This window comes from Leucoraja erinacea, chromosome 6, assembly GCF_028641065.1.
Source record: "Leucoraja erinacea ecotype New England chromosome 6, Leri_hhj_1, whole genome shotgun sequence".
Classification (NCBI taxonomy): domain Eukaryota; kingdom Metazoa; phylum Chordata; class Chondrichthyes; order Rajiformes; family Rajidae; genus Leucoraja; species Leucoraja erinaceus.
In genome coordinates this window covers 15,418,328-15,445,134 of record NC_073382.1, presented here as the reverse complement: position 1 = coordinate 15,445,134, position 26,807 = coordinate 15,418,328, and the positions used below count along the sequence as shown (strand labels likewise).

Genomic DNA, 26,807 nt, shown 5'->3' with positions numbered 1-26,807 from the left:
GTTACCGATGTTGGGGGAGTCCAGAACCAGGGGTCACAGTTTAAGGCCATTTACAACTGAGATGAGGAAAAACTTTTACACCCAGAGAGTTGTGAATCTGTGGAATTCTCTGCCACAGAAGGCAGTGGAGGCCAATTCACTAGATGTTTTCAAGAGAGAGTTAGATATAGCTCTTAGGGCTAACGGAATCAAGCAATATGGAGAGAAAGCAGGAACGGGGTTCTGATTCTGGATGATCAGCCATGGTCACATTGAATGGCGGTGCTGGCTCGAAGGGCCGAATGACCTACTCTGCACCAATTTTCTATGTTTCTATTCCACATACACCTCTGGCCGGAGTCAGGGTCAGTTTGTCGGTGGTCGAATTGAGTAATTGAGCGTGGAAACAGGCCCTTTGGCCCAACTGGCCTACACCGGCCAACAAGCCCCATCTACACTATTCCCACATGCCTGCCTTTGTCTCATATCCCTCCAAACCTGTCCTAGCCATGTATCTGTCCAATTGTTTCTTAAACATTGCAATAGTCCCTGCCTCAACTACTTCCTTCGGCAGCACTTTCCATACACCCACCACCTTTTTTGCGAACTTTAATTTTTTCTTTAACCCAGGTAGACCAGAAGACCCCATCACGTTCAGCAATTTCTTTTCTTCAGAAGTATCTGAAGCATTGCTTCCCTGGACCGCAATTTCCATTTTGCGGTTTTTGACTGCCAACTGAACGTTTCAGAAAGTACCATGCTTCATTCAGTGTGCCTTTAATGCGCCAACTGCTTGTGGGCACTTGTACCGACAGGATTCCCTTCATGTGGATTTGCAGCACAGCTCTGGAAAGCCGTGTTATTCCAACAGTGATTATAAAGATATACTGTAATATGTGGTTCAGTAAAATTGCAAGATTATATAGTTCAGGTTCCAAGTGCCAACCCCAGAAATGAACTTGGGAGGAAGTGACACCACAGACATGCAGCTGAAAGAGCTCATGCTTTCTTGATGCCAGCTGTGACTCAGAGGGTCAGGCTGAGTCAGTGGGTCGCGAGGTCACATTGCATTCAGCGAGTCGAGGAGAAAATCCACCTCATCACATCCAGGGGCGTGGGGCTGTTGATGGCACTTCCTTCATGAAGGGATGTTACATGATATATGAAGAAAGACTGGATAGACTTGGTTTATACTCTCTAGAATTTAGAAGATTGAGAGGGGATCTTATAGAAACTTACAAAATTCTTAAGGGGTTGGACAGGCTAGATGCAGGAAGATTGTTCCCGATGTTAGGGAAGTCCAGGACAAGGGGTCACAGCTTAAGGATAAAGGGGAAATCCTTTAAAACCGAGATGAGAAGAACTTTTTTCACGCAGAGAGTGGTGAATCTCTGGAACTCTCTGCCACAGAGGGTAGTTGAGGCCAGTTCATTGGCTATATTTAAGAGGGAGTTAGATGTGGCCCTTGTGGCTAAGGGGATCAGGGGGTATGGAGAGAAGGCAGGTACGGGATACTGAGTTGGATGATCTGCCATGATCATATTGAATTGCGGTGCAGGCTCGAAGGGCCGAATGGCCTACTCCTGCACCTAATTTCTATGTTTCTATGTTTCTATGATCAACCGCTCAAGAAATCCCACGCTGGCATTTCGAGCAAGGACTGGTCTCCTGGCCAGAGAGGTACAATGTAGAAACAGGCCCACCGAGGCCACGCCGACCTGCAGCCACCCGTACACCAATTCTATTCTACACACTAGGGACAATTTATAGAAGCAATTAACCTACAAACCCACACGTCTTTAGAATGTGGGAGGAAACCGGAGCACCCAGAGAAAACCCACCTTATCAAGTTCAAGTGTTCAAATGAGTTTATTGTCATGTGTCCCTGATAGGACAATGAAATTATTGCTTTGCTTCAGCACAACAGAACATAGTTGGCATTTACTACAAAACAGATCAATGTGTCCAAATACCATTATATAAATATATACACACATGAATAAATAAACTGATAGTGCAAGCACCAGAACCTCAGCCAAACTTCGTACAGACAGCACCTGTAGACAGGATTGAACTTGGGTCTCTGGTACTGTAAGGCTGCACCGCTGCACCAGCCTAAATTATCAAAATTAAACGCTTGGCCCTCAGTCAATTAATCACCACCATTTCTGGAATGGAGGTGATGACTGCAACAGGCCTTTGTGGCCAAAATAACAAAACTTACATATAGACTCAGTGGGCTGCTCTGTACATTCTGTACTAACCAGGGGATTGTGCTTATGTATGGTAATAGTCTTGCTGATCTGTATGCAAAAAAAAGTATTTCAATATACCCTTAGTACATGTGATAATAAAGAAACATTGAACCATTGGACCACACGGTATGTGGGATCTTCCTGTGCACATCTTGCCTGCTGTGACCACTCATTTATAGTACTAACCATGTACGACACTGATATTACAGAAACTGATATTACACCGACACTTACGTGCGTCACTGATATTACAGAAAACTGTGATTTTTAGTTTATGAAAGACATCGCATGTAGGCAATTATTTTATTTCCTTGCTGAATGTAGCCTATATTTTAACATTAACTTTTATTGGCAGTGGGAATCGCTGCGGGTTACACTTTTATTGCCCGTTCCTGCTTGCCCGTGGGAAGGTGCCACTGTCGATTTGCACTGAACTGCTGTAGTCCTTTTGGTGGAGGTGCGAATGGGACGAGAATGTCAAGATGTAGGACATGTAGCAGCAAAGGATCAGTGTGCCACTTGGAGGGGAACCCACAGGTGGTGGTGCACCTGCCTCCCTTGTCCTTGGTGGTAGAGGCTATCGGTTTGGAAAGTGCTGTCGGAACGGAACTGCAGTGCCCCCAGCAATGCAGAATGACATGAAGGTGAAAGAATGGTGTGTCAGGGTGAGGTCAGGGGAGCCTCGAAGATAATTTACAGCTTTCGAAACAGAAACACATTTAGTCTTCACCCTTAATGCTTTCCGCCGGGAACAGCTGCTGTTTAACCCACAGCTGAAAACAAGCACTTTACTGCCCTGTATTCTGCAGGCACACTGTTACGTGGCTTAACTGCAACCCAATACTTCACTCGTGGGAGAGTCATGGAAACATCCCACTTCGGAGCACTGTTTCTATCTTCTGACATTGAAAATATAACAATTGAAAACTACTGCAAACTCTAACCTACATTTTAAGCTAGGTGATAACAGCCGAGGCCCAAAGAAAACACGCACAAACTGCTTTGTGCCTTTAAGAAACCAACAGTTTCTTTAAATAAAAAAAAACGTTTTCACTCAGGATATATGGTACGTGCTGCCAGATGAGGTAGTTGAAGCGATAACTTCATTTAAAAGACACTTGGACACATACATGGATTGGAATGGTTAAGAGGGATAGAGGACAAAGGCGGGCAAAATGGACTAGCTTAGACGTGGCATCTTGGTCGGCGTGAGCGAGTTACGCCCTGGGCGTATTTCCGTGCTGTCTGACTCTATTCCAAGGAAGTGGTGATGTTCAAGCAGTACTGCATATTCAGCAGCAGTATTGATGAAACTATTGAGTTATATGCTCAGCATTTACCTAAAAATGCCTTTTATCCTGATGGCCATGCCTTACTCTGCCCTGAGCTCTGAAATTCCCTTTGTGAATTTCCTCTCTAGGAAAGCCATGGATCTTTGGGATCCTCTACCCACAAAGATGTGGAGGTTAAGTCAACGAGTATATTTGAGGCTGAGGCACGGCATTGTTTGTGGTGTGCAAGGGAGTCAACGATCGTGGAGAACAGGCAGGAAAGTGGTGCTGCCATGATCTGACCCAACCGTGGACCTGATGGCCATATGGTTGGCTCCTGCTCCTGATGTCCCAAATGCCATGACCTCTCCTGGCTCTTTTAATTAATTCCAAAAAACCCACCTCTTTAGTTTAGAGATACAGCATGGAAACAAACCCTTGCGGCCCACGTTGACCAGCAATCCCCACACATTCACACTATCCTATACCCACTAGGGACAATTTTTTTTTTTACATTTACCAAGCCAATTAACCTGCAAACCTGTACGTCTTTGGAGTGTGGGAGGAAACCGAAGATCTCGGAGAAAACCCACGCAGGCCATGGGGATATCGTACAAACTCCATACAGACAGCGCATGCAGTCACCCGTATGCTAAACACATAATACATTTTTTTTTTCTTTTTTTCCGGGCGCCTTTCAAAGTCTCAAGGACACCTTACAGAAAATTAACAGAAGAGAAAAAACATATAGTCGGAGTAAAATAAATAATAAGGACATCACCAATACACAAATTAAAGACAGAAATCGCTCCAAAGACAAAAAATCAAAAAACACAATGTGAAGAGAGAGCAGCGGCAGCTAAAGCGCGCCAGCGTCCACTCTCCCTTCCGACAGCCATCTTGGACACAGACTAACATATTAACTTACACACAGGAAAAATCATCCCCCCACAATGGTTACCACTGTGGGGGAAGGCACAATGTCCAGTCCCCATCCCCAGTTCACCCAAAGTCAGGCCTATTGAGGCCACCGCTATTGCCTCTACGGAGGCCCGATGTTCCTGGCCGTTCTGGCCGGGTGGTGTTGCCCCGGCGTCGGGAGAGTCCTCTCAGCGGCTGGGCCACCTGGAACGGCCGCTTCCTAGCTGGGGACCGCGGCTTCCGAAGCCGACAAGGCCGCGCCGGGTTGGAGCTCCCAGGCTCCCGATGTTAGAGTCGGCGCCGCCCGCTCCGCTCCGCAGACCCGCAGCCCGGAGGTGTTGATCTCGGCGGTCACAGCTCACCGGAGCTCCAGCGCATCGATCCAGCGCGGCGACCCAGGCAAAGCATCACCCGCTCCGCTCCACGATAGCGCTCCAGCGCTGTGCCGCCACCGAACCCGAGGTGCTGGGCGGTCCCCGCCAGGAATCGGCGCTCCACGCCCACTGGTGGGCCACGAGGACGGGTCGACAGAGCAGCCCGGGGAAAAGCTGCCTCAGCGACCAGGTAGGGACCTAGAAGTATAATTACCCCCTTCCCCCCACATTAAAAAGTTTATTTCTCCAACGGACAAAGCACAGGACTTACTAAAAACTTCAAAAAAGTGATTTAAACGGACGGCTGCTAGTTAGCAGCCGTTCCCCAAGATGGCCCCTCCTCCACTCCTCTTTGTCTGAGGTTTTAGTAGTCTGGTCTCATTTCTACTCCCAAGGCATGGTTTACAGGAATTACAGCCAAAGTAAAAAGGCCATGGTCGGCATGTTGGAGGTGCACGATCAATATTCCAGCAGCAAGCTTACCCAAGTAGCACAGCGATAACAACTTTACTATGGGATACAAGTTTGACAAGGATACACGGCAATCAGATTCCCAGCATAGATGGGCAGCACGGTGGCATGTGGTAGAGATGCTGCCTTACAGCGCCAGAGACCCGGGTTCATTCCTGACTACGGGTGCTTGTCTGTACGGATTTTGTACGTGCTCCCTGTGACCTGCGTGGGTTTACCCCCAAGATCTTCGGTTTCCTCCCAAACTCCAAAGACGTACATGTTTGTAGGTAAATTGGCTTGGTATAAAAGTAAAATTGTCCCTGGTGTGTGCAGGGTGGTCTTAATGTGTGCGAGGATGGCCTGGCGGTGCGGATTTGGTGGTGCGAAGGGCCTGTTTCCGTGCTGTGCCTCTAAAAAGAAGCTCTAAACATGCTCAGCCACTGCTGTAGAAAACAGGCAGGAAGGAAAGGCTGAGATCAAGATCAAATCAGCCACAACCTTACTAACTGGTAGAGCAAGCTTAATAGATCGAATGGGTCCAACTCATCCTGTTCTTACCCTGGACTTAGTCCCACCACAGTGTGTTTTGGTAGTAAAGAATGAGGGATAACATGGCCCAAGATACAGGGAAAATATCCTTGATTTTGACCAAACTAGTGTCTTGGGATTTTCTCGAACTTCAGTTTGACATCTCGCCCAAAAGGTTCATCACAATGGTAATGCAGGAGAAGACAGGCAGAACCGACCTAGTCCTTTGCCCTCATGATGCTGGAGTGAGACTTGAACCGTTAACTTTCTGACTCACTGATAAATCTGAGGATTATGGAATTCTCTGCTAAGGCTGCTGCAAAGTGCTTTGGGTTTGCATTACGGGCGCTATATAAATGCAAATTCTTCTGTCTATATCTGGGGCAACAATAGAAACCAAAAAAAGCATAGATCGTCCTTTCAATTGCTCTATCTACGGACCTTGACTGAGTGTTGGCAGCATTTCCTGGTGTTGCTTCAGATTTCCAGCATTCAGTTTTCTTTTCCCATCTCCGGTCCATCCAGAACAATGTTAACGACATTGATGATCGCCAAGATTGTGTCACTATTGTTTCTAATCTCTGCTTTGCAGGCACAAACACTAATTAGATCTTTCACTTTAGCAACTATTCTTTATCGGACAGCCAAACCATTTCCCTGATGCCAGTGTAAGCATCAGAGCCACACCAATAAACATTTCCTTACTTTTGCCATGTACAGTGGACTCCAGCGAAAGAAGATTCAGAAGAAGGGTTCCGACCCAAAACGTCATCTGTTCCTTTTCTCCAGAGATGCTGCATGACCCGCTGAGGTATTCCAGCATTTTGTGTGTATCCAGTGGAAGCAAGCTCCCATCAACTACCTCAGACCTCACTCGCTCCATCTCCCAAAACCACCAGTTCTACCGCCGAGAAGAATAACAGAATATAAGATAGAAGCACGAGTAGGCTGTTCGGCTTCTTAAGTCTGCTCACCAATTCAATAAGGCCATACCCGTTAGCCATACATTGGCACCGCTTTCCTACACTCACCACAAATGTCTTCATTCCCTTAATATCCAAACATGGATTTATCGCCATCTCGAATACAATCCATGACCAAACTTTCAAACCACTCTTAGAGAAGGCCCAAGACTAACTACACATAAAGAGAAGCACATAGTGTTAACCACAGTCTAGAGGCCTCCATCTCAGAATTAATCATTGACTTTGAACGACATGGATTTTAAACAAGCCCTTCGACAAGGCCCCAGATAATGGTCTAGTTTGGAAGGTTAGATCACATGGGATCCAGGGCGAGATCACTAATTGGATACAAAGTTGTCTTGGTGGAAAGAGACAGAGGGTGGTAGTTGAGGGGTGTTACTCAGATTAGAGGCCTGTGACCAGTGACTGTGCCATAAGGTTCAGCGCTGGGGAACTGCTTTCTAGGGTCTCCTACCTGGTCGGAGAGGCAGCTTTTCTCTGGGCTGCAATTTTCGACCCGTCCTCTCGGCCTTCCAGCGGGCCTGGAACGGCGTTTCCTGAGGGGACCGCCCAGTACCCAGGCTTCGGCGGCGGTGGCACAGCGCTGGAGCGTTATTGATGAGCGGGCGTTGCCTTGCCCGGGTCGCCGCGCTGGAACTCCAGTGAGCTGAGACCGCCGATGAAACATCGCGGAGCTGCGGGTCTGTGGCGCGGCCAGCTGCGCCGCTGAATTTTAACATCGGGAGCCTGGGATCTTTCGCCGAGATCGCTAGTGGTAGAGCTTCATCCGGCGCGGCCTTGTTGGGTTCGGAAGCCGCGGTCTCGTGTAAGGAGGCGGCCGTTACAGGTGTCCCATGCTGCTGTGAGGATTCTCCCGACGCCAGAGCACCATCGCCCGGTATGAACGGCCTGGAACATCGGACCTCCGTAGAGGCGACTGCGGAGGCCTTAATAGGCCCGACTATGGGTGAACTGTGGATGGGGACTGGACATTGCGCCTTCCCCCACAGTGGGAGCCATTGTGGGGGGATGTTTTTATGTTTAAATTTCTTTATTACTGTTATGTCTGTATTCTTTCTTTATGTGCTGCATGGCAAGAAGCATTTCACCACACCTAGGTGGATGTGACTAATAAAATAACCTTTGAACGTTTGTACCAGTTGTGGATTAGACCACATTTGGAGTATTGTGTTCAGTTCTGGTCATCCAACTATGGGAAGGATGTTATTCAGCAGGAAAGAGTGCAGAGAAAATTCACAGGAATGTCACCTGAAGTGGAAGGGCTTTGAGTTACGAGGAAAAGCCAACCAAGCCTTTTTTCCTGCAGTGTAGGAGGTTGGACTTATGTACCTTATGGAGGTACATAAAATCATGAGGAGCAAAGATAAGATGGATGGTCAGAATCCTATTCCCAGGGCAGGCGGCTCTAAAACTAGAGGACATAGATTTCAGGTGAGAAGATTTAAAAAGGGGCCTGAAGGGAAAGATTTTGATGTATAGTGTGGTGCGAAGATGAAATGTGCAGCCAGAAGAAGCTGTAGAGGCTGGTGCAATTACAATGTTTAAAAGATATTTAGACAGATACATGGATAGAAAAGGTGAAGGTAATTGGGCCAAACACAAGAAAGTGGGTATAGCTAGGACAGTATGATCTTGATCGTCATTTACGAGTTTGGGACAAAAAGCCTGTTTCCGCAGTGTATGACTCAATTTCCTTCATCTTCAACGGGTCTAAATCCTGAAAGATCTGTCCCCAACAGCATTGCTGGAGCACCATCACATAGAGCGTGGACATAGGCGACTTTGGACAAACATGCCCATGCCGACCAACATGTTCCAGCTAAACTCGTCTCACCTGCCTGCTTTTGCCCCATATCCCTCAAAACCTGTCCTAGCCATGTGCCTGTCTAACTGTTTCGTAAACATTGCAATAGTCTCTGCCTCAACTACCTCTTTGGGCAGCCCATTCCATACACCCATTGCCCTTTGTGTGGAAAAAGTTACCCCTCAAATTCCTTTAAAATCTTTTCCCCTTCACCTTAAATCTATGTCCCCGATTCCCCTACTCTGGGCAAGAGATTGCATTTACCCAATCTAATACTCTCATCATTTTATACACATCTATAAGAGCATCCCTCATCCTCCTGCCTCTGTGGAGGGAATGGACAGACTTCAGTCTGAATAAAGGTTCCGACCTAAAACACCGCCTATAATTCCCTCAATAAATGCTGCATGGCCCACTGAATTAATTAACTAATTGGATTACATTACATAGCTACATAGACAACAGGTGCAAGAGTAGGCCATTCAGCCATTTGGCCATTTGAGCCAGCACTGCCATTCAATGTGATCACGGCTGATCATTCACAATCAGTGCCGATTGGATTTGAATGCCCTAGCAGTGTAATTAGACTGCAAAGACCTCCCTCCCTCCCTGCCTCCGTTGCCAGGCCTCTAGATCATTAATCCAGAAACATATAAAAACATGCAGAACAATGGAAATCGAGGTTCTTTTACTCTACCTAGAAGGATAAATCCTCCACATGATGCCCAAGTGTGGGGCAGTCTCTCAGTACCACAATGAAGTTTCCGTCCAGGTTCTGGCAATTGATATAGACTTATTACAGAGCAAAGGAGGATTCGCCAGACACTTTTTAATTACTGTGCTGGTTCCTGACTGCATCTGTCTGAACAAAAGCGATGCTTTCTTTTCTCAGTTCCCTGCCAGATTTTCAGCGCTTACAGGCCAACCCTGGGTTATGATCGCCCAACTTATGTACACCCCCGTTATAAGAGTGAGCTTCCTTAATATTACAGGCAGGAAAGTACGGCTGAGACCAAGATCTTAGCCTTGCTCCATTTTCCGTCCACTTTCCAAAGACGTGAAGGGTTGTAGATTAATTGGCTTCTGTAAATTGCTCCTCGGTTGCAAAGGAGGGATAACTAGTGTGCGGGTGATCAATTGTTGGCATGGATTCGATGGGCCGAAGGGCCTGTTTCTGCGCTGTGGGTCTTAATCCTGTTTGTTACCCGAAGATGGCCTGTAATTAACCCAGAATTGCCAAATAATCCAAATCGGCTGTGGAACGTTAAGCCAATTTTCTCCATGGTTTGGCAAGCATGCACGAGGTCTGTCCACAGCAGAGCCACACGCTAGGCAGATGTGGAATTGGCTAAACTTTACTTAGGCAGAAACTGGAGACTGCAAAGAGTCATGCATGCAAATCAGGACAGATTGTCCTTCCTGATGGCTCCCTTCCAGTTGATGTGGGGCAATGTGTATATACCTAACTGGTAAACTTCTCCCAGGCAAGATGACGCACAATGTCCTACTTCTGTTGGCTGTAGGTCTTCAACTTGATGTTCAAATCCTTTCTTTTCAAAATCCTTCCTGACCTCTTGCCTTTCTTCCTCAGTAATCGCTGCTACCTCTGCACTTCGACTAGACCTCTTCACTCTTCCAGTTCTGTCAATCATCCCAGAGATGAATTGCTCCATCTCTGGCAACTGTGCCACAACTGCTTGAGCTCTGGAATTCCCTCTTCCCTGGTCACCTGCCCAACCCTCTCATATGGATTGAGTCAAACTTTCTTTCCATGTCATGTGACGAGACAGTGGCACAGCGGAAGGGTTGCAGCCTCACAGGCGCCAGAGACCATGGTTCAATCCTGACTACGGGTCCTGGCTGCGGGGCCAGATTTAGATGAAGAGAGGCCCTAAGCTGTTCCACTTGTGAGGCCCCCTCCGCGTTGGTTTTCAGCGCTGGCGGCGAGGCAGCGACCGGACAGCCATGGCAGCCAAATCTCCCACAATTCAAAGCGAGGGAGAAAGTGCACACGCCAACCAGTTGCCGTTGCAGTGCGCATGCGCAGGGCGGCCGATGATGCGCTGGCCGTGGTTGTGCGCATGTGCAAGGCGGCCTGCCGTGCCGGCGGATGAAGAGCGAGCGGAGACCGGCGGCCCGGACACGGATAGTGTGGGGGAGATGGAGAGAGAGAGAGAGAGAGATAGAGAGGGGGGCCCCGCCCAGAGTTGAACAGTAGGTGTCCTGCCTTGGCCGGAGGCCCCCTAGACCTCAAGGCCCTAAGCTTAAGCTTGTCTAGCTAATAGGTAAACCCGGCCCTGCCTGTCTGTACAAAGTTTGTACGTTCTCCCTGTGACCTCGTAGCTTCTCTCTGGATGCTCCGGTTTCCTACCTCATTCCAAAGACATGCCAGTTTATGGGCAAATTAGCTTCTGTAAATTGTCTTAGTGTGTTGGACAGAACTAGTATATGATTGAATGTTGGTCGGCACGGACTCGATGGGCTGAAGGACCTGTTTCCACGCTACATCCCTAAACTAAACTAAACTAAAATCATTGAAAGTGCAGAGCAACATTTAATGCCGCCCTGTTGCTCATCATGCTGACTGACCGGTTCTGATGTCACAACATGTGGTTTCAGACAAGACCAATTTTCCTCATCTATTCACCGCCTCCTGTGCTCACTCGTCCTTTCAAAACACCAACCCAAGGTCATTTGGGCATGGTCCAAAGACAGAGACGCCAAAAGTTGGAACCGCATTTGCACTCCCAAATCTTCGTTATTACAATGCAGGAAGGCGTTACCTCCTGCTGGAGAGTTAACCAGATGGATGAATAGTTCCAGTGAATTTAAAACATGTTTTGCTTCATTACAGAGTGCCAAACACTTACTCAGCTTTGACAAAGTGCCACTTGTTCCTTCCCACATCTCTTTTAATAACATTTCCAGGAATGCATTGCAAGTGCGCTTGAGGTGACAATTTTCACTTCCCAGGTGCACATATTCAATTATCTCATTAAAAACCTTCAGCCATCACTCAGAGGGCAAACGTAGCAGAGAGAATGTCGGCACATGAATGAGACACCCCCAACTTGTTCTCCTGTTATTTTCCTGATTGGTCTCTGTACTCGGAGTACAGCACAATTGTACAGCAAAAGAGCCTGCAGATCCTCCCCAGGTTATGGCAGATTTCCTTTCCCGAGTGTTCGTAAGATGAACAGTTCTCGTCAGGAATGCTACACTGCAGAAGATGCCTGCAGAGGTCAGCTGTTGAAACATTTTAAATCTCATTTTGCTATTTTAATAATACTGATATTAACAAATTTAGCTTGAACTAGCATAGAATTCAGTGGATATCTTTAAGGCAGAGAAGATAGATTCATGATTAGTACGGGTGTTAGAGGTTATGGGGAGAAGGCGGGAGAATCTGGTTAGGAGAGAGAGATAGATCAGCCATGATTGAATGGCGGAGTAGACTTGATGAGCCAAATGGCATAATTCTACTACTATTCCTTAAGACCTTATGAACCTATCTCAGGCTACCAATGATATTTCTTTAAAAGATTTTACTGAGGAGTTTTAAATGCTATTGACAGTCAAAAAAACCTGCTGCTGGCAGTTCTTAGGTCTTGATGTGGCAAAATCCCAACTGGTGTCAACATTCAGTGTAGTTCTGGATTTTGGGAGATGATTCATGTCTTTTCATACAGCATGGAACCAGGCTGTTCAGCCCAACTTGCCCATCCCAACCAATCTACGCTAGTTTAATCTGCCTGCTTTTGGCCCACATCCCCTTAAACTTGTCCTATCCATTTATCTGTCCAAATGTTGCTTAAGACATTGCTATAGTGCCTGCCTTTCTGGCAGCTCGTTCCATACACCCACCACCCTTTGTGCAAAAAAGTTATCACTCAGATTCCCAATAAATATTTCCACCCTCACCTGAAACCAATGTCCTCTGGTTCTCCATATCCCTACTCTGGGCAAAAGACTGGGCAATAGACCCAATCTATTGCTCCCATAATTTTGTACACCTCTATCGGATCACTCCAGCCTCCTGTGCTCCAAGGAATAAAGCCCTAGCCTGCTCAACCGCTCCCTATCGCTCAGTCCCTCGATTCCTGGCAACATCTTCCTGGTAAATCTTCTCTGGACCCTTTCAAACTTTCTTCCCCACAACATGGTGACCAAAACTGAACACAAGACTCTAAATGTGCCCTCATCAACATCTTGTATAACTGTAACATGACCTCCCAACTTCTATACTCAATGTTAAAGAGGGAACTGCAGATGCTGGAGAATCGAAGGTTACACAGAAAAGCTGGAGAAACTCAGCGGGTGCAGCAGCATCTATGGAGCGAAGGAAATAGGCAACGTTTCGGGCCGAAACCCTTCTTCAGACTGATCAGGGGTGGGGGTGGATGGGGACAAGAAAGGGAAAAGGAGGAGTAGCCGGAAGGCTGGAGGGTGGGAGGAGACAGCAGGGGAGCTGAGGAAGGGGAGGAGACAGCAAGGACTTTGGGGAGTCTGCACCCCGGGGGCATGAACATCGACTTCTCCCAATTCTGTTAGTCCTTGCTGTCTCCTCCCCTTCCTCAGCTCCCCTGCTGTCTCCTCCCACCCTCCAGCCTTCCGGCTACTCCTCCTTTTCCCTTTCTTGTCCCCACCCACCCCCACCCCTGATCAGTCTGAAGAAGGGTTTCGGCCCGAAACGTTGCCTATTTCCTTCGCTCCATAGATGCTGCTGCACCCGCTGAGTTTCTCCAGCTTTTCTGTGTACTTCTATACTCAATACTCTGACTGATGAAGGCCAATGTGCTGAAAGACTTCTTGACCACCCTATCTACCTGTGACCCCTTTCCTCCGGTACTTTGGGACGACAGGTATAAGAATAGGAACGTTTGAGAGGGTTATGGGCCAAACACAGGCCAATAAGACTAGCATAGATGAGTTTGGAATGGATGAGTTGGGCTGAAGGGCCTGTTTCCATGCTGTATAATTCTGTGAATCCATGAAATAAAGACCAGCAAATTCATCCCACCTGCCTGCCAAACATTCAGGCAGTACATAAATCAGGTGTCTGTAAGCTAGGGAGGACCTTCAGACAGCTACTGAATTAAAGATATTTTGTTTCCACTATTGTTTGAAGAATTCTATAGATTAACAACTCTTGAGAAAAATCATATTACACCATCTCTCTCTTAATAAGGCGACCCATTATTTTACAATTACTACCCAGCTCTAGCTCAAGAAAACATTCTCCATCCTGCCCAGAATCCTCACAATCCTGCACGATTCAGTCAAGTTTACTCTTCTATATTTCCGCAGATGCAAATCTGCCCAACTTTTCCTTTTATGGCAACCCGCCCATTGCAGACAATAATCCAGTAAACCATCTCTGAACTGCCTCTATGTAATAATGTCCTTCCATAATACTCCATACGAAGTCTCACCAATTCCCTATGTAGCAAAAATCTAACCTTCCTACCTTTTGCATTCAATTCCCTTAGCAATAAATTATAGTGTTATTAGCTTTCCTAATTATGCGCATTGTGCAGCACACTAGCCATTGTGTTTCATGCACAGGGACTCCCGGGTCCGTCTGCAGCTCAGATGGTTGCCCATCTCTCACCGTTTAAATATTGTAACTATCTACTTATCTTTTCTGTGAAAATGGACAATTTGACATTTAACCACAACCATCTCCATTTGCCGACTCACGTTTCCTTTCCCAACTCACGTCTTCCTTTGCAGCATCTTTAAGCTCCCAGGAATACCTGTTGTGTGTGTGTGTGTGTGTGTGTGTGTGTGTGTGTGTGTGTGTGTGTGTGTGTGTGTGTGTGTGTGTGTGTGTGTGTGTGTGTGTGTGTGTGTGTGTGTGTGTGTGTGTGTGTGTGTGTGTGTGTGCACACTAGACCAAGTGCAGAGCCGCTGGGTCTGTTCCTCCAACGGTTGCAGGGGGGTGATGCGGATTCACACTTTGCTTCTTTGAAAATATTCTGAGCGTCCCACAATTACATCGTTAACAGTTTTCTTAATATTTTACACATGTTAAACTAACTGGTCCCTAGTTTCCAACTTTCTGTCTGTCTTTTTCGGATTTGTTTTTAACCAATCAATGAAATTTGGGGGCAATTAAACCTATGTATCAATGTCATAAGCCATATCTTTTACAATCTTCAGATGAAGTCCATCAGGATTCGGATACGTGTCAGCCTGCAGCACCACTTTATTTGTTCAGTACCACCCCCATTCTAATCATAATTTTCCCTAGTTCCTCCAAATTCCTGACCTACAGCTGTTTCTGAGACATTACTTGCATCTTTAGCAGTTAAATTCTGATGCAGAATCCCTCCCTAATGCATCCGCCTCCTCATTACTTTCCATTATTAATTCCCCTGTTTCACATTTTATAGAGCTAACACTCACTTTGTTAAATGTCTATTTCAAATATATATGCAAAATATCCGTAGTACTTGTTTCTGGCCATCTTTATCTTGTACTCCACTTTTGACTTCCTAGTTAATATTTTTGTAATTCTTTGTTTTTATGTAATCTGTCCAATCTTCCGCCATGCACCCTGCATTTGCACAATTAAGTGTTGTTTATTTTAAAGCTTAAAACTGCCTTTAACTTATTTGCTTAACAATGGAATGCAGCCCTCCCCTTGGATTTTTTTTTCACGTTGAAATGCATCTATTTGTACTGTGAAAGACAGTCAGAGAGTCATAAGGCATGGAAACAGGCTCTTGAACCAAATTTACTCATGCCAACCAAGATAGTCTTACCTGCTGCATTTGGCCCATATCCCTCTAAACCTTTCCTATCCATGTTCCTGTCAATGGTTAGGATCTTTTTAACTGTCTAATGTGCATCGCAATGCCTCAACCTAATTGGCAAGTTCATATCAGCTAGCTCTGCTTTCATCCCCTCCTGATGGGCCCATTGGCTGTTGTATCACAGCCTGTTGTATCGGTAATTCATAAGCCCAAGAATGAAAGAGGCTGCAAAGAATGGGGAACATTACCAGGGTCACCTTTTCTCCAGAAATGCTTCAGAGGGCTTCGGCCCGAAACGTTGCCCATTTCCTTCGCTCCATAGATGCTGCCTCACCCGCTGAGTTTCTCCAGCATGGACATGATTTTCCAGCATCTGCAGTTCCTTCTTAAACCACTGAATTACTCCCTCTTTTTGTGTCTATCTTCAGTTTAAACCAGCATCTGCAGTTCCTTCCTACACATTACCTGGTCCTCATGGGTACTAATCTTATCTCGTAAAAACAAAGAACTGTAGATGCTGGTCAGGCAGCATCTCTGGAGAACATGGATAGTTGACGTTTTGAGTCGAAACCCTTCTGAAGAACCCTTCTATGATCCCTTTTCGTTTGGATAGGCATATGGACATGCAGTGAATGGAAGTGTATGGATTATTTGCAGACAGATAAGAGTTCTTGGCATCACATTCCAAAGAGCCTGTTCTTGTGCTGTATTGTTTTATGTTCTACGTTGTGCCAATTGCCTTAACTACTTGACCTCTGGTTCCCCACCTGCCCGTTGCCGAAAACTGTTTCTTTCGGCTTTAGAGGTACAACACAGTAACAGGCCCTTCAGCCCACCGTATACCCGCCGACCAGCAATCACTCCATACACTAGCACTATCCTACACACTAGGGACAATTAAACATTTTTACCAAAGCCAATTAACCTACAAATCTGTGTCTTTGGATGTGGGTAAAAACCAGAGCACCCGGGGAAAACCCACGGGGTAGCAGGTAGAATGAAAAACTCCATACAGACAACACTCGTTGTCAGAATCGAACCCAGGTCTCTTGTGCTCTAAGGCAGTGTCTCCACTACTGCATCGCCCTCTTTAAATAAAGTTTCTCATTATTTACCCCATCAAAGTCCTTCCTGATTTTGAACAACTTTATTAAATTTACTCTTAACCCCCTCCTCCCGGATAAGAACAAACACAGCTTTTCCACTGTTGCACAGGGCTGGCTTCCTTCATAGCTAGGACCGTTCCAGTAAATCTCCTCCACGCCCTCAATTGGCACAGCCAAGAGATTTATAAACATTCAAAGTTAATTTCCTTGCTTTCAGGCTCTTAATTACAGCGCGTCTTATCAGCAACATCAAAGACTACTACTGTACTTGCCCCGAGATCTCTCTCAGTTCTTGCTGCCCATTTTGAAACTCCATAACTGACTCCATACAACAGCACAGAAAAAATACCAATATGTGGAAGATTAAAGTGAATTTCTCAGCATGGAAATAGACAAGGACCGTTATAACTTTATTATTACAACGTTTATTTACAATTAAGGAAAACGGTGATTTCATCCATTTGTGAAAAGAGCCTGTATATACTGGCCACAGATATATATATAGTATACTGGAATTAGAAATAGCAGAACTCAAAATCTCCCTGTATCTCTGCATTGAGGGAGCGGCTTTACACAAAACCTTTTCATCCACAAACTTCTTTAACAATCAGAATATCAGAAACATTTGTACATTGTAATTGTACCTTAGTTTAGTTTAGAGTTTTGGCTCTTTCCACCCGAAACGTCAACCATCCCTTTTCTCCAGTGATGCTGCTTGACCCGAGTTACTCCAGCACATTGTGCCTATCTTTGATATAACCCAGCATTTGCTGTTCCTTTCTACACATTATATTGAATGGGGCAGGCTTAAGCCAAGTGGCCGACTCCTGATGCAGTTCTAAAGAAAGCACATCAGCGCCTCTACTTCCTGAGAAGATTACGGAGAGTCGGTATGTCAAGGAGGACTCTCTCGAACTTCTACAGGTGCACAGTAGAGAGCATGCTGACCGATTGCATCGTGGCTTGGTTCGGCAACTTGAGCGCCCAGGAGCAGAAAAGACTGCAAAAAGTTGTAAACACTGCCCAGTCCATCATCGGCTCTGATCTCCCTACCATCAAGGGGATCTATCGCAGTCGCTGCCTCAAAAAGGCTGGCAGCATCATCAAGGACCCACACCATCCTGACCACTCACTCATCTCTCCGCTGCTTTCAGGTAGAAGGTACAGGAGCCTGAAATCTGCAACATCCAGGTTCAGGAACAGCTGCTTCCCCACAGCCATCAGGCTATTTAACTCAACTTAAACAAAAATCTGAACTTTAATAGCCTATTGCACTTTATCTGGTTATTTATGAATGTATATATATATATATTCAATGGTATATGGACACACTGATCTGTTCTGTATTTATTTATGCCTACTCTATTCTGTTGTGCTGAAGCAAGGCAAGAATTTCATTGTCCTATCTGGGACACATGACAATAAACTCTCTTGAATCTTTCTATTTTCGTATGCCATATGTCAAACCATCAACACATTTTACGGATCTTATTTAGTCTGCCACACTCCCACATCTTATCATCAAGCTCCTATACCCTGTTTATCCCCACAAAAAACGGATTCAAGTCATGCACCGATGATATATTGCTTCCACGCTTCTGCCCATCACAACAGCCCTTCCTCTGCAGGTGATCCTCACCGTAGTTTACACAGGATTAACAGAGTATAATCACAATAAAGCATAGTTGAGCGCTTCCATCCCCTTGCCTTGCCATGAGCCTTGCCATCCCCTACTTTCACTCAGGAGGGTCCCAACCCAAAGCAACACCCATCTCCTTTCTCCAGAGATGTTGCCTGAGCCACTGAGTTACTTTGTGTCTATCTTTGGTATAAACCAGCATCTGTAGCTCCTGGTTTCCACATAAACCCAAGTCAGTTTGGTCACAGGTGTTTGCTCCTGGCATGCCTCCTCCCACACACCTCTATCTCTCCCCCATCATCTCCTTTCATCCATCTCTACTTCATGTGTTTATCAAACTTCCTCTTAAACCCATGTGCGGGAGGAAACTGCAGATGCTGGTTTAAACCGAAGATAGACACAAAAAGCTGGAGTAACTCAGAGGGACAGGCAGCATCTCTGGAGAAGCCCATTCCTTCTCTCCAGAGATGCTGCCTGTCCCGCTGAGCTACTCCAGTTTTTTTATTCCTCCGAAACCCATTCCTGCTCTTCACAAGACATCCCCGAGGAAGCCGGTTGGACATTCGCCCCAATCTCTGGGGAAAGAGGTTTGTCCCGGAACTTCGCCCAGTCTCAGCAACTCACTGCTTCATAAACAATCTTATCTCCCGCATCCTAATTACCCTGTCAATTACTTCATTCCGCTCCTTCTCGAGTGAAAACAATTGTTCCCCATCTTGGATGCAACCGCGAGTGTGAACTAGGTCCAGCTGTGAAGGGCTTGATCTTTTCACCATGTGTTCGGGGCAAGAAGGGAAGTAGTTTGCAGTTTCCTATTGAAACACCAACAATACAGTTACCAAAAAAAGAAATCCTGTCGGCATACAGGGTGAAGAATAGCAAGGATGCAGACCCTTAACCTTGAACCTCTTGAACTGCCAGGTGAAAGCTGGGCTCTTTTGGGAAACACTGCCACTCTAAATGTGTACCATTCCACCTTGAGTTCAGTTTAAAAGGTAACCATGCTCCAGATTTGAGGCAATTCCTTGAAACCGGTATTAAGTGAGAAAATGCCACACAATTACCAGAATAGCACAGTACAGGAACTGTCTCTTTGGATCCATCCTACCACAACTAGAGAGCAGTCCCGAGTTGCTATCTACCTCATTGGAGACGGTCGGACTATCTTTGATCGGACTTTACTGGTTTCATCCTGCACTGAATGTTATTCACATAATAAGCAATTATATGAATTATGTATCATTATACCAGTATGATAATTATAATTATGATGTTATCATGTATACAATACCGTTTATTTGTCATTTGAACCTCACATGAAGTTCAAACGAAATTTGGTTTCTGCAGTCATACAACAAGAAAAGAACCAATCTATACATTGTGGATGGCTCGATTGTAATCCGCTGACTGATTAGCACACAACAAAAGCTTTACACTATACCTCAGTACACGTAACAAGAAACCAAACTGAACTAAACTCACACTAACCTTGATGCCTCTCTAATTAGTCACTTCTGGCTACAATGGCCCGTATCTCTCTTTTGCCCGTTGCCTGTTTCTGCAATGGTCTAAATGCCTCTCAAGTCTTGCTCCTGTATCTGCTTCCAGCACCACCCGAGCAGCATATTCCAGATACCTGTCATTCTGTGCAAAATAACTTGCCTCGTAAATCTCCTTTAAACTTTTCCCCTTCCCATCCTCAACCTATGTTCATTTCCACCATAGGAAAATTGTTCACAGGTAGATAGGGAATTACAGGTACATAGGGTGATCAAAAAGGCTTTTGGTACATTGGTCCACATTAGTCAAGGTATTGAGTATAGAAACTGGGATTCCTTCTCTCCAGAGATGCTGCCTGTCGCGCTGAGTTACTCCAGCATTTTGTATCTACCTTCGATTTTACCAGCATCTGCAGTTCAAGATAGTCTTGTGTTTCTTCACCATTCAGAAAATATCCCCAAGAGTTTATCCAACAGTGAATTAGTTTTGTATTTTACAGGATAACATAGAACGAGTGTGAATGAGTGATCAATTATTGGCATGGCCTCAGTGGGCCGAGAGGGCGGATTCCATGCTGTGTCGCTGAACTAAACAGAACCACAGCGCTATCTTGCAGTGCCAATGCAGCCAATCAAACGTGGCAAGTTCCCATCAGACAGCAATCTGGTAAACCCCACAATCTACTTCCACTGATAAATGCCGGGGAAAGTGCTCCGATGAATTTTACAGAGGGGAAGGCAGGGCTGGGGATCAAGGGAAAGACAGGGCTGCGGATCAACTGGCTATAGGTTCTAAGATGGAAGCACTTCCAGCAGGCATGGCTGACCCCTTAACGTGTGGACAGGAGCAGGTCCTTCACCAGGAAACATCTGCAGAACCGGAGGCTTATCATGCCAAGCACACACACACTGTCCCTTCCAAAACACAACGCAAGTGGATCAACACAACATGGACATTATTTTCAGGTTGCCTCTCCAATTCCTTCCGACAAACAAACCTTAATTGTTCCATGACCATGAAAACAAACCATGAAAGGAACCCCATCAGCTGGCTACTAAGCTAGTCTCAGTTCATTCTTTTTAATTTCCTTTTACACTTAGAACAGATGGGAAACTTAAAATTCATCCAAGCCTTAAGTACCCCTTGATCACGGATGTATAGCAAAGACAAGGCAACCAGACATCCTTCAGAAAGAGCTCAATACCTAAACTTACACTGTAAAGCAGGAAATATCAACATCCTATTACTTTTCCATCAGGAAGAGGAGAAAAGCTTCGTCCCTGCCCGAACTGGCCAAAGAAAAGTTTCACTCCACTCCCATCTCGTTTTATTCAATCAATATGTGGGTCCCTTGAAGGCAGACACGGGTGAAATTATTATGGGGAACAAGGAAATGGCATAAGAGTTGAACAGGTACTTTAGATCTGTCTTCACTAAGGAAGACACAAACAATCTCCCAGAAGTACTGGAGGACAGAGGATCTAAGGAGGTAGAGGAACTGAAATAAATTTTCATTAGGCGAGAAATAGTATTGGTTAGGCTAATGGGACTCAAGGATGATAAATCCCCTGGGCCTGATGGTCTGCATCCCAGGGTCCTCAGGGGGGTGGCTCTAGAAATAGTGGACGCATTGGTGATCATTTTCCAATGTTCAATAGATTCAGGATCAGTTCCTGTGGATTGGAGGATAGCTAATGTTATCCCACTTTTCAAGAAAGGAGCGAGAGAGAAAACGGGGAATTACAGACCAGTTAGCCTGACTTCAGTGATGGGAAAGATGCTGGAGTCAATTATTAAAGAGGTAATAATGGGGCATTTTGGATAGCAGTAAAAGGATTAGTCCAAGTCAGCATGGATTTATGAAAGGGAAATCATGCTTTAATCTTCTGGAATTTTTTGAGGATGTGACAAGTAAAATGGATGAAGGGGATGTAGACTTTCAGAAAGCCTTTGATAAGGTCCCGCACGGGAGACTGATGACTAAAATTAGAGCACATGGTATTGGGGGTAGGGTGTTGACGTGGGTAGAAAATTGGTTGGCAGACAGGAAACAAAGAGAAGGAGTGAACGGGTCTTTTTCAGAATGGCAGGCAGTGGCGTGTGGAGTGCCACAAGGCTCGGTGTTGGGGCCGCAACTGTTTACCATATATATTAATGATTTGGAAGAGGGAATTAGGAGCAACACTAGCAAGTTTGCGGATAACACAAAGCTGGGTGACAGTGTGAACTGTGAAGAGGATGTTAGGAGGTTGCAGGGTGACCTGGACAGGTTGAGTGAGTGTGCAAATGCATGGCAGATGCAATATAATATAGATAAATGTGAGGTTATCCACTTTGGTGGCAAAAACAAGGGGGCAGATTATTATCTCAATGGGGTTAGGTTAGGAGAGGTACAGCGAGACCTGGGTGTCCTTGTACACCAGTCACTGAAAGTTGGCATGCAGGTACAGCAGGCAGTGAAGAAAGCTAATGGAATGTTGGCCTTCATAACAAGAGGATTTCGGTATAGCAGTAAAGAGGTTCTTCTGCAGTTGTATAGGGCTCTGGTAAGACCACATCTGGAGTATTGTGTACAGTTTTGGTCTCCTAATTTGAGGAAGGACATCCTTATGATTGAGGCAGTGCAGCGTAGGTTCAAGAGATTGATCTCTGGGATGGCGGGACTGTCATATGAGGAAAGGTTGAAAAGACTAGGCTTGTATTCACTGGAGTTTAGAAGGGTGAGGGGGGCATCTTATAGAAACATATACAATTATAAAAGGACTGGACAGGCTAGATGCAGGAAAAATGTTCCCAATGTTGGGCGAGTCCAGAACCAGGGGCCACAGTCTTAGAATGAAGGGAAGGCTATTTAGGACTGGGGTGAGAAAAAACGTGTTCACCCAGAGAGTTGTGAACTTGAGGAATTCCCTGCCACAGAGGGCAGTGGAGGCCAAGTCACTGGATCGATTTAAGAGAGTTAGATAGAGATCTAGGGGCTAGTGGAATCAAGGGATATGGGGAGAAGGCAGGCACGGTTATTGATTGGGGACGATCAGCCATGATCACAATGAATGGCAGTGCTGGCTCGAAGGGCCGAATGGCTTCCTCCTGCACCTATTTTCTATATTTATAAGGTAGACAAAAATGGTGGAGAAACTCAGCGGGTGAGGCAGCATCTATGGAGCAAAGGAAATAGGCAACGTTTCAGACCAAAACCCTTCTTCAGACTGATGCATGGTGAGGAGGGTGGGAAGAAGAAAGGAAGAGGAGGAGCCAGAGGGCTGAGGGAGAGCTGAGAAGGCAGCACGGGCTACCGAAATTTGGAGGTCAATGTTCAAGACGCTGGGGAGCAGACTGCCCAAGCGGAATATGAGGTGCTGCTCCTCCAATTTCTAAGTCAATGTTCAAGCCGTTATGTTTCTAATCCCCAGCACTCTGCAGCATCAACACACAATGAATCATCTAGCCAAACAAAACAGTCCAGAAATATTGGATTTAATGGGAAATAATTATGTTGATAAATAACCTGCTCACAACCCTCCAACATACAGCTAAACCCAATAACTAACGGCCTAGCTACAACCCTTCAATCATGCACAGTGTTTCACTACTGATAAAACAAATTGATCGCTTCATCATACAGCCATGCCAACTCAGTGAGAATCCTGGATTACAGCACTTCACTCCCTCAATAACTAAACGCTATTCCCTTTATCATGTATTTGTACACGGAATGAGATTGAGATTATGTATTGTCTTTCCGCTAATTGGTTAGCACGCAACAAAAGCTTTTCACTGTACCTCGGTACACATGATAAAAATAGGAAACTAAAAAAAGACTAAACTAACACTCAATGCATGTAACAATATGTATTATTAATAAATTGTTTGTTTGAGAAATATAGAAAACTGGTCGCAGGTCATTTATCTCCCTCCAATTAGCTATACCCTTCTACCAGATCACTCACACTGTGCACCTCATAGAAACATAGACATAGAAACATAGAAAATAGGTGCAGGACTAGGCCATTCGGCCCTTCGAGCCTGCACCACCATTCAATATGATCATGGCTGATCATCCAACTCAGTATCCTGTACCTGCCTTCTCTCCATACCCCCTGATCCCTTTAGCCACAAGGGCCACATCTAACTCCCTCTTAAATATAGCCAATGAACTGGCCTCAACTACTTTCTGTGGCAGAGAATTCCAGAGATTCACCACTCTCTGCGTGAAAAATGTTTTCCTCATCTCGGTCCTAAAAGATTTCCCCCTTATCCTTAAACTGCGACCCCTTGTTCTGGACTTCCCCAACATCGGGAACAATCTTCCTGCATCTAGCCTGTCCAACCCCTTAAGAATTTTGTAAGTTTCTATAAGATCCCCCCTCAATCTTCTAAATTCTAGCGAGTACAAGCCGAGTCTATCCAGTCTTTCTTCATATGAAAGTCCTGACATCCCAGGAATCAGTCTGTTGAACCTTCTCTGTACTCCCTCTATGGAAAGAATCTCAACGTGGATATTCAAACTCTTTAAATGTACTTCACAAAATTTCATCATGCACGCCACGGAGACTTCCGTAGAATCATAGAGGTTTTTATAACAGGAGACCCGCTTTCCCTCAGCTGCTCTCTGTGGGAAAGTTCCAGGTTCATAGTTCTTTGCTTCCTGACATTGTCTGGGTTAGTTGGGCTTGCTTCTCTGTTCCAATTCCCCCTGCATTATAAGAAATGTTATTTTTTTATCATTCTTTCTCTTCCTCATCAATACCTTTGATCATTTTAAATACCTCAATTAGGTCGCTCCCCCAAGCAGCACTCAAGAGAACACAAGCCCTGCTGGTACAGCTCTATTGGGAGAATCTTATCCCATTCAAGTGAGGCTGTGTTGCATCCACCCAAAGCACAAAGCCTTTCTAGGCTTGGTGTCCAAGCCCAAACCCATCATTACTCTCCTCTGAAGAAGGGTTTTGGCCTGAAACGTTGCCCATTTCCTTCGATCGATAGATGCTGCTACAGCCACTGAGTTTCTCCAGCACTTTTGTCTACCTTCGATTTTCCAGCGTCTGCAGTTCCTTCTTAATCACTCTCCTCAAACCATGCTGAGAAGAAAATTCAAAACCATGTTTAGTCCAGGATTAATGTCACTCACCTGGAAATCCTCATTTGGAAAAAGCAGCATATCCCGTAGTGGATCACTAATAATTTGTGCTTTCTTCTGCAGTAAGACATTCTCGTAGTCGATTGGTTCAATATCCTTTGGTTTAGCCTACAAAGGAAACACAGAGATGGTTGAAGATAAAGTGCATTGAACTGTGCTCAGATTGTGAAACATTTGGTCGTGTCAACGTACAAGCCACTGCTCTAATACATAGAAAGTGATAAAATCCTTGATCGATATCAGTGAGAGAATCTCTAACACAAATACTCCATATCATGCAATCCTCTCACTGAGCTATTCTTAGAAGAGGTTTTGAGGCAGAAGGGCCACCGGAGGCAATCTCAGAGATTGGAATCCAGGTAGCTGCCAATGGTGGAGGGACAGTAATCAACAATACACAAGAGGCCAGGGTGGAGATCACACGCGTTTGAAAACAGAGATTAGCATGTTAAAACGTCTGCCTTGCAGAGCTGGAAGCCTGCATAAGACAGCTAGGGCAACAGGTGTAACAATATCTGTCACCTACATTGACCCCTGCAACATGGAGGGAGGCCAGTCAGACGTATACCAACTCAAGAACAACCCCATTCCCATATAATTTTTCCTGTAACCGATCCATCCCACATTCCCATCAATGCTACCACCTGCCTACATATTAGAGGGTAATTTATAGCACCCAATTAACTTACCAACCCACATAGCAGTCATAGACCTGGTCTCCATAGTAAACATCTAAAAGTGTTGCCGCAAGAAGGAGGCATCGATCATCACAGAACCTCACCATCTGGCCCATGCCCTTTTCCCACGGTTAAGGGCCTGTCCGACGAGCATGCGACTACATGCGGCAAGCGCGACCAAACCCGAAGCGGGGGCTTACGTGACGTTCGAGCGAAGTCCGCGGGATGTTCGCACTAGGCATTGCGTACGACGTTGAGACGGCGCGTATGCCCGTCGAGACAGTGCGCACCCCCGCCGAGGGCGTACGGCCTCAATGCGGCTGCGGGCCAGCAGGCCGTTGCCGCGTGGAATTTTTGAACACGGTCAGTTTTTCGGAGCCCCGCGCGATGTCGGGACCAGCTCCGCACAACTGTACGGCTCCGGCGATCGAAGTGGGAACGGCCCCATGAGGCCGTACGGCTCAAGCGACTACGTTAGGTCGCGCTTGCCGCATGCTCGTGGGACAGGTCCTTTACTGTCAGGCATGAGGTACAGAAGCTTGAAGTCCCACACCACCAGGTTCAGGAACAGTTATTTTCCTACAACCATCAGGGTTCTTGAAGCAACCAGCAAAACCCTAATCTTACCTCGACAACAGAGCTCAATGGATCACCTCTTGCACTACCATGGGCTTGTTTGTTTCTAATTATATTTTTGCACGGGTGTCTTGTTTTTCTTGCAGTCTTTCTTTTACAACTGTTGTGTGTAATTTATGTGTACTTTATGTATAATGTGTGTGTATGATGCTGCTGCAAGCAAGATTTTTTATTTGTACCTGGACCTCATGTACTTGTGCATGTGGCAATAAATTCAACTTGGCGCCTTTGCGACGTGGGAGCAAAGTGAGTCACCCGGGGTAACATCGGACGTCAGGATTGAACCCGGGCCTCGGGCGGTGTGAAGCAGCAGCTCCACTAGCTGCACCGATGTGCTACTCTGCATTCCACAAAAAGGCAAGCAAAGCAATCACTAACCGATATTGTGGATCTTACTAACTCTCGAAAGCGTCTATAAAAGACTTGCACCTCTAACCCACAGAAACACTTCACGCTGCCAGGACACAGATGACATGATCACAGCACAGTAACCATAGGTGCGTATGGCTCATCAGTATTTGTTCATTACGCAAAATCTCAGCAAGGTGCACCTGGGTCAAAAGACCTGTCAGCATTACAAATAATGGTCAATGTTATTCAGTCAAACACTGCTATAGCCAGAGCAAACTTACACAATCAACTGCTTCGTTCATTAACATGACATACAAACACACATACATAAAGGTGTACACACACACGCACAATGACCAGCACTCTCATACATAATAAGTATCCACACAATGGGCAAGCATAGACATGAGCATGCACACACCCACCCAC

General features: G+C 45.7%; 1 protein-coding gene across 1 annotated transcript in view; it reads right to left on the bottom strand.

The window, feature by feature from the left end:
• LOC129697932 (dedicator of cytokinesis protein 9-like) overlaps positions 1-26,807 on the bottom strand; it is a 317,261-nt gene that overhangs the window by 183,701 nt on the left and 106,753 nt on the right. The window contains 1 exon segment of the mRNA XM_055636668.1: positions 24,706-24,822. Coding sequence (XP_055492643.1) covers positions 24,706-24,822 — 117 coding nt within the window.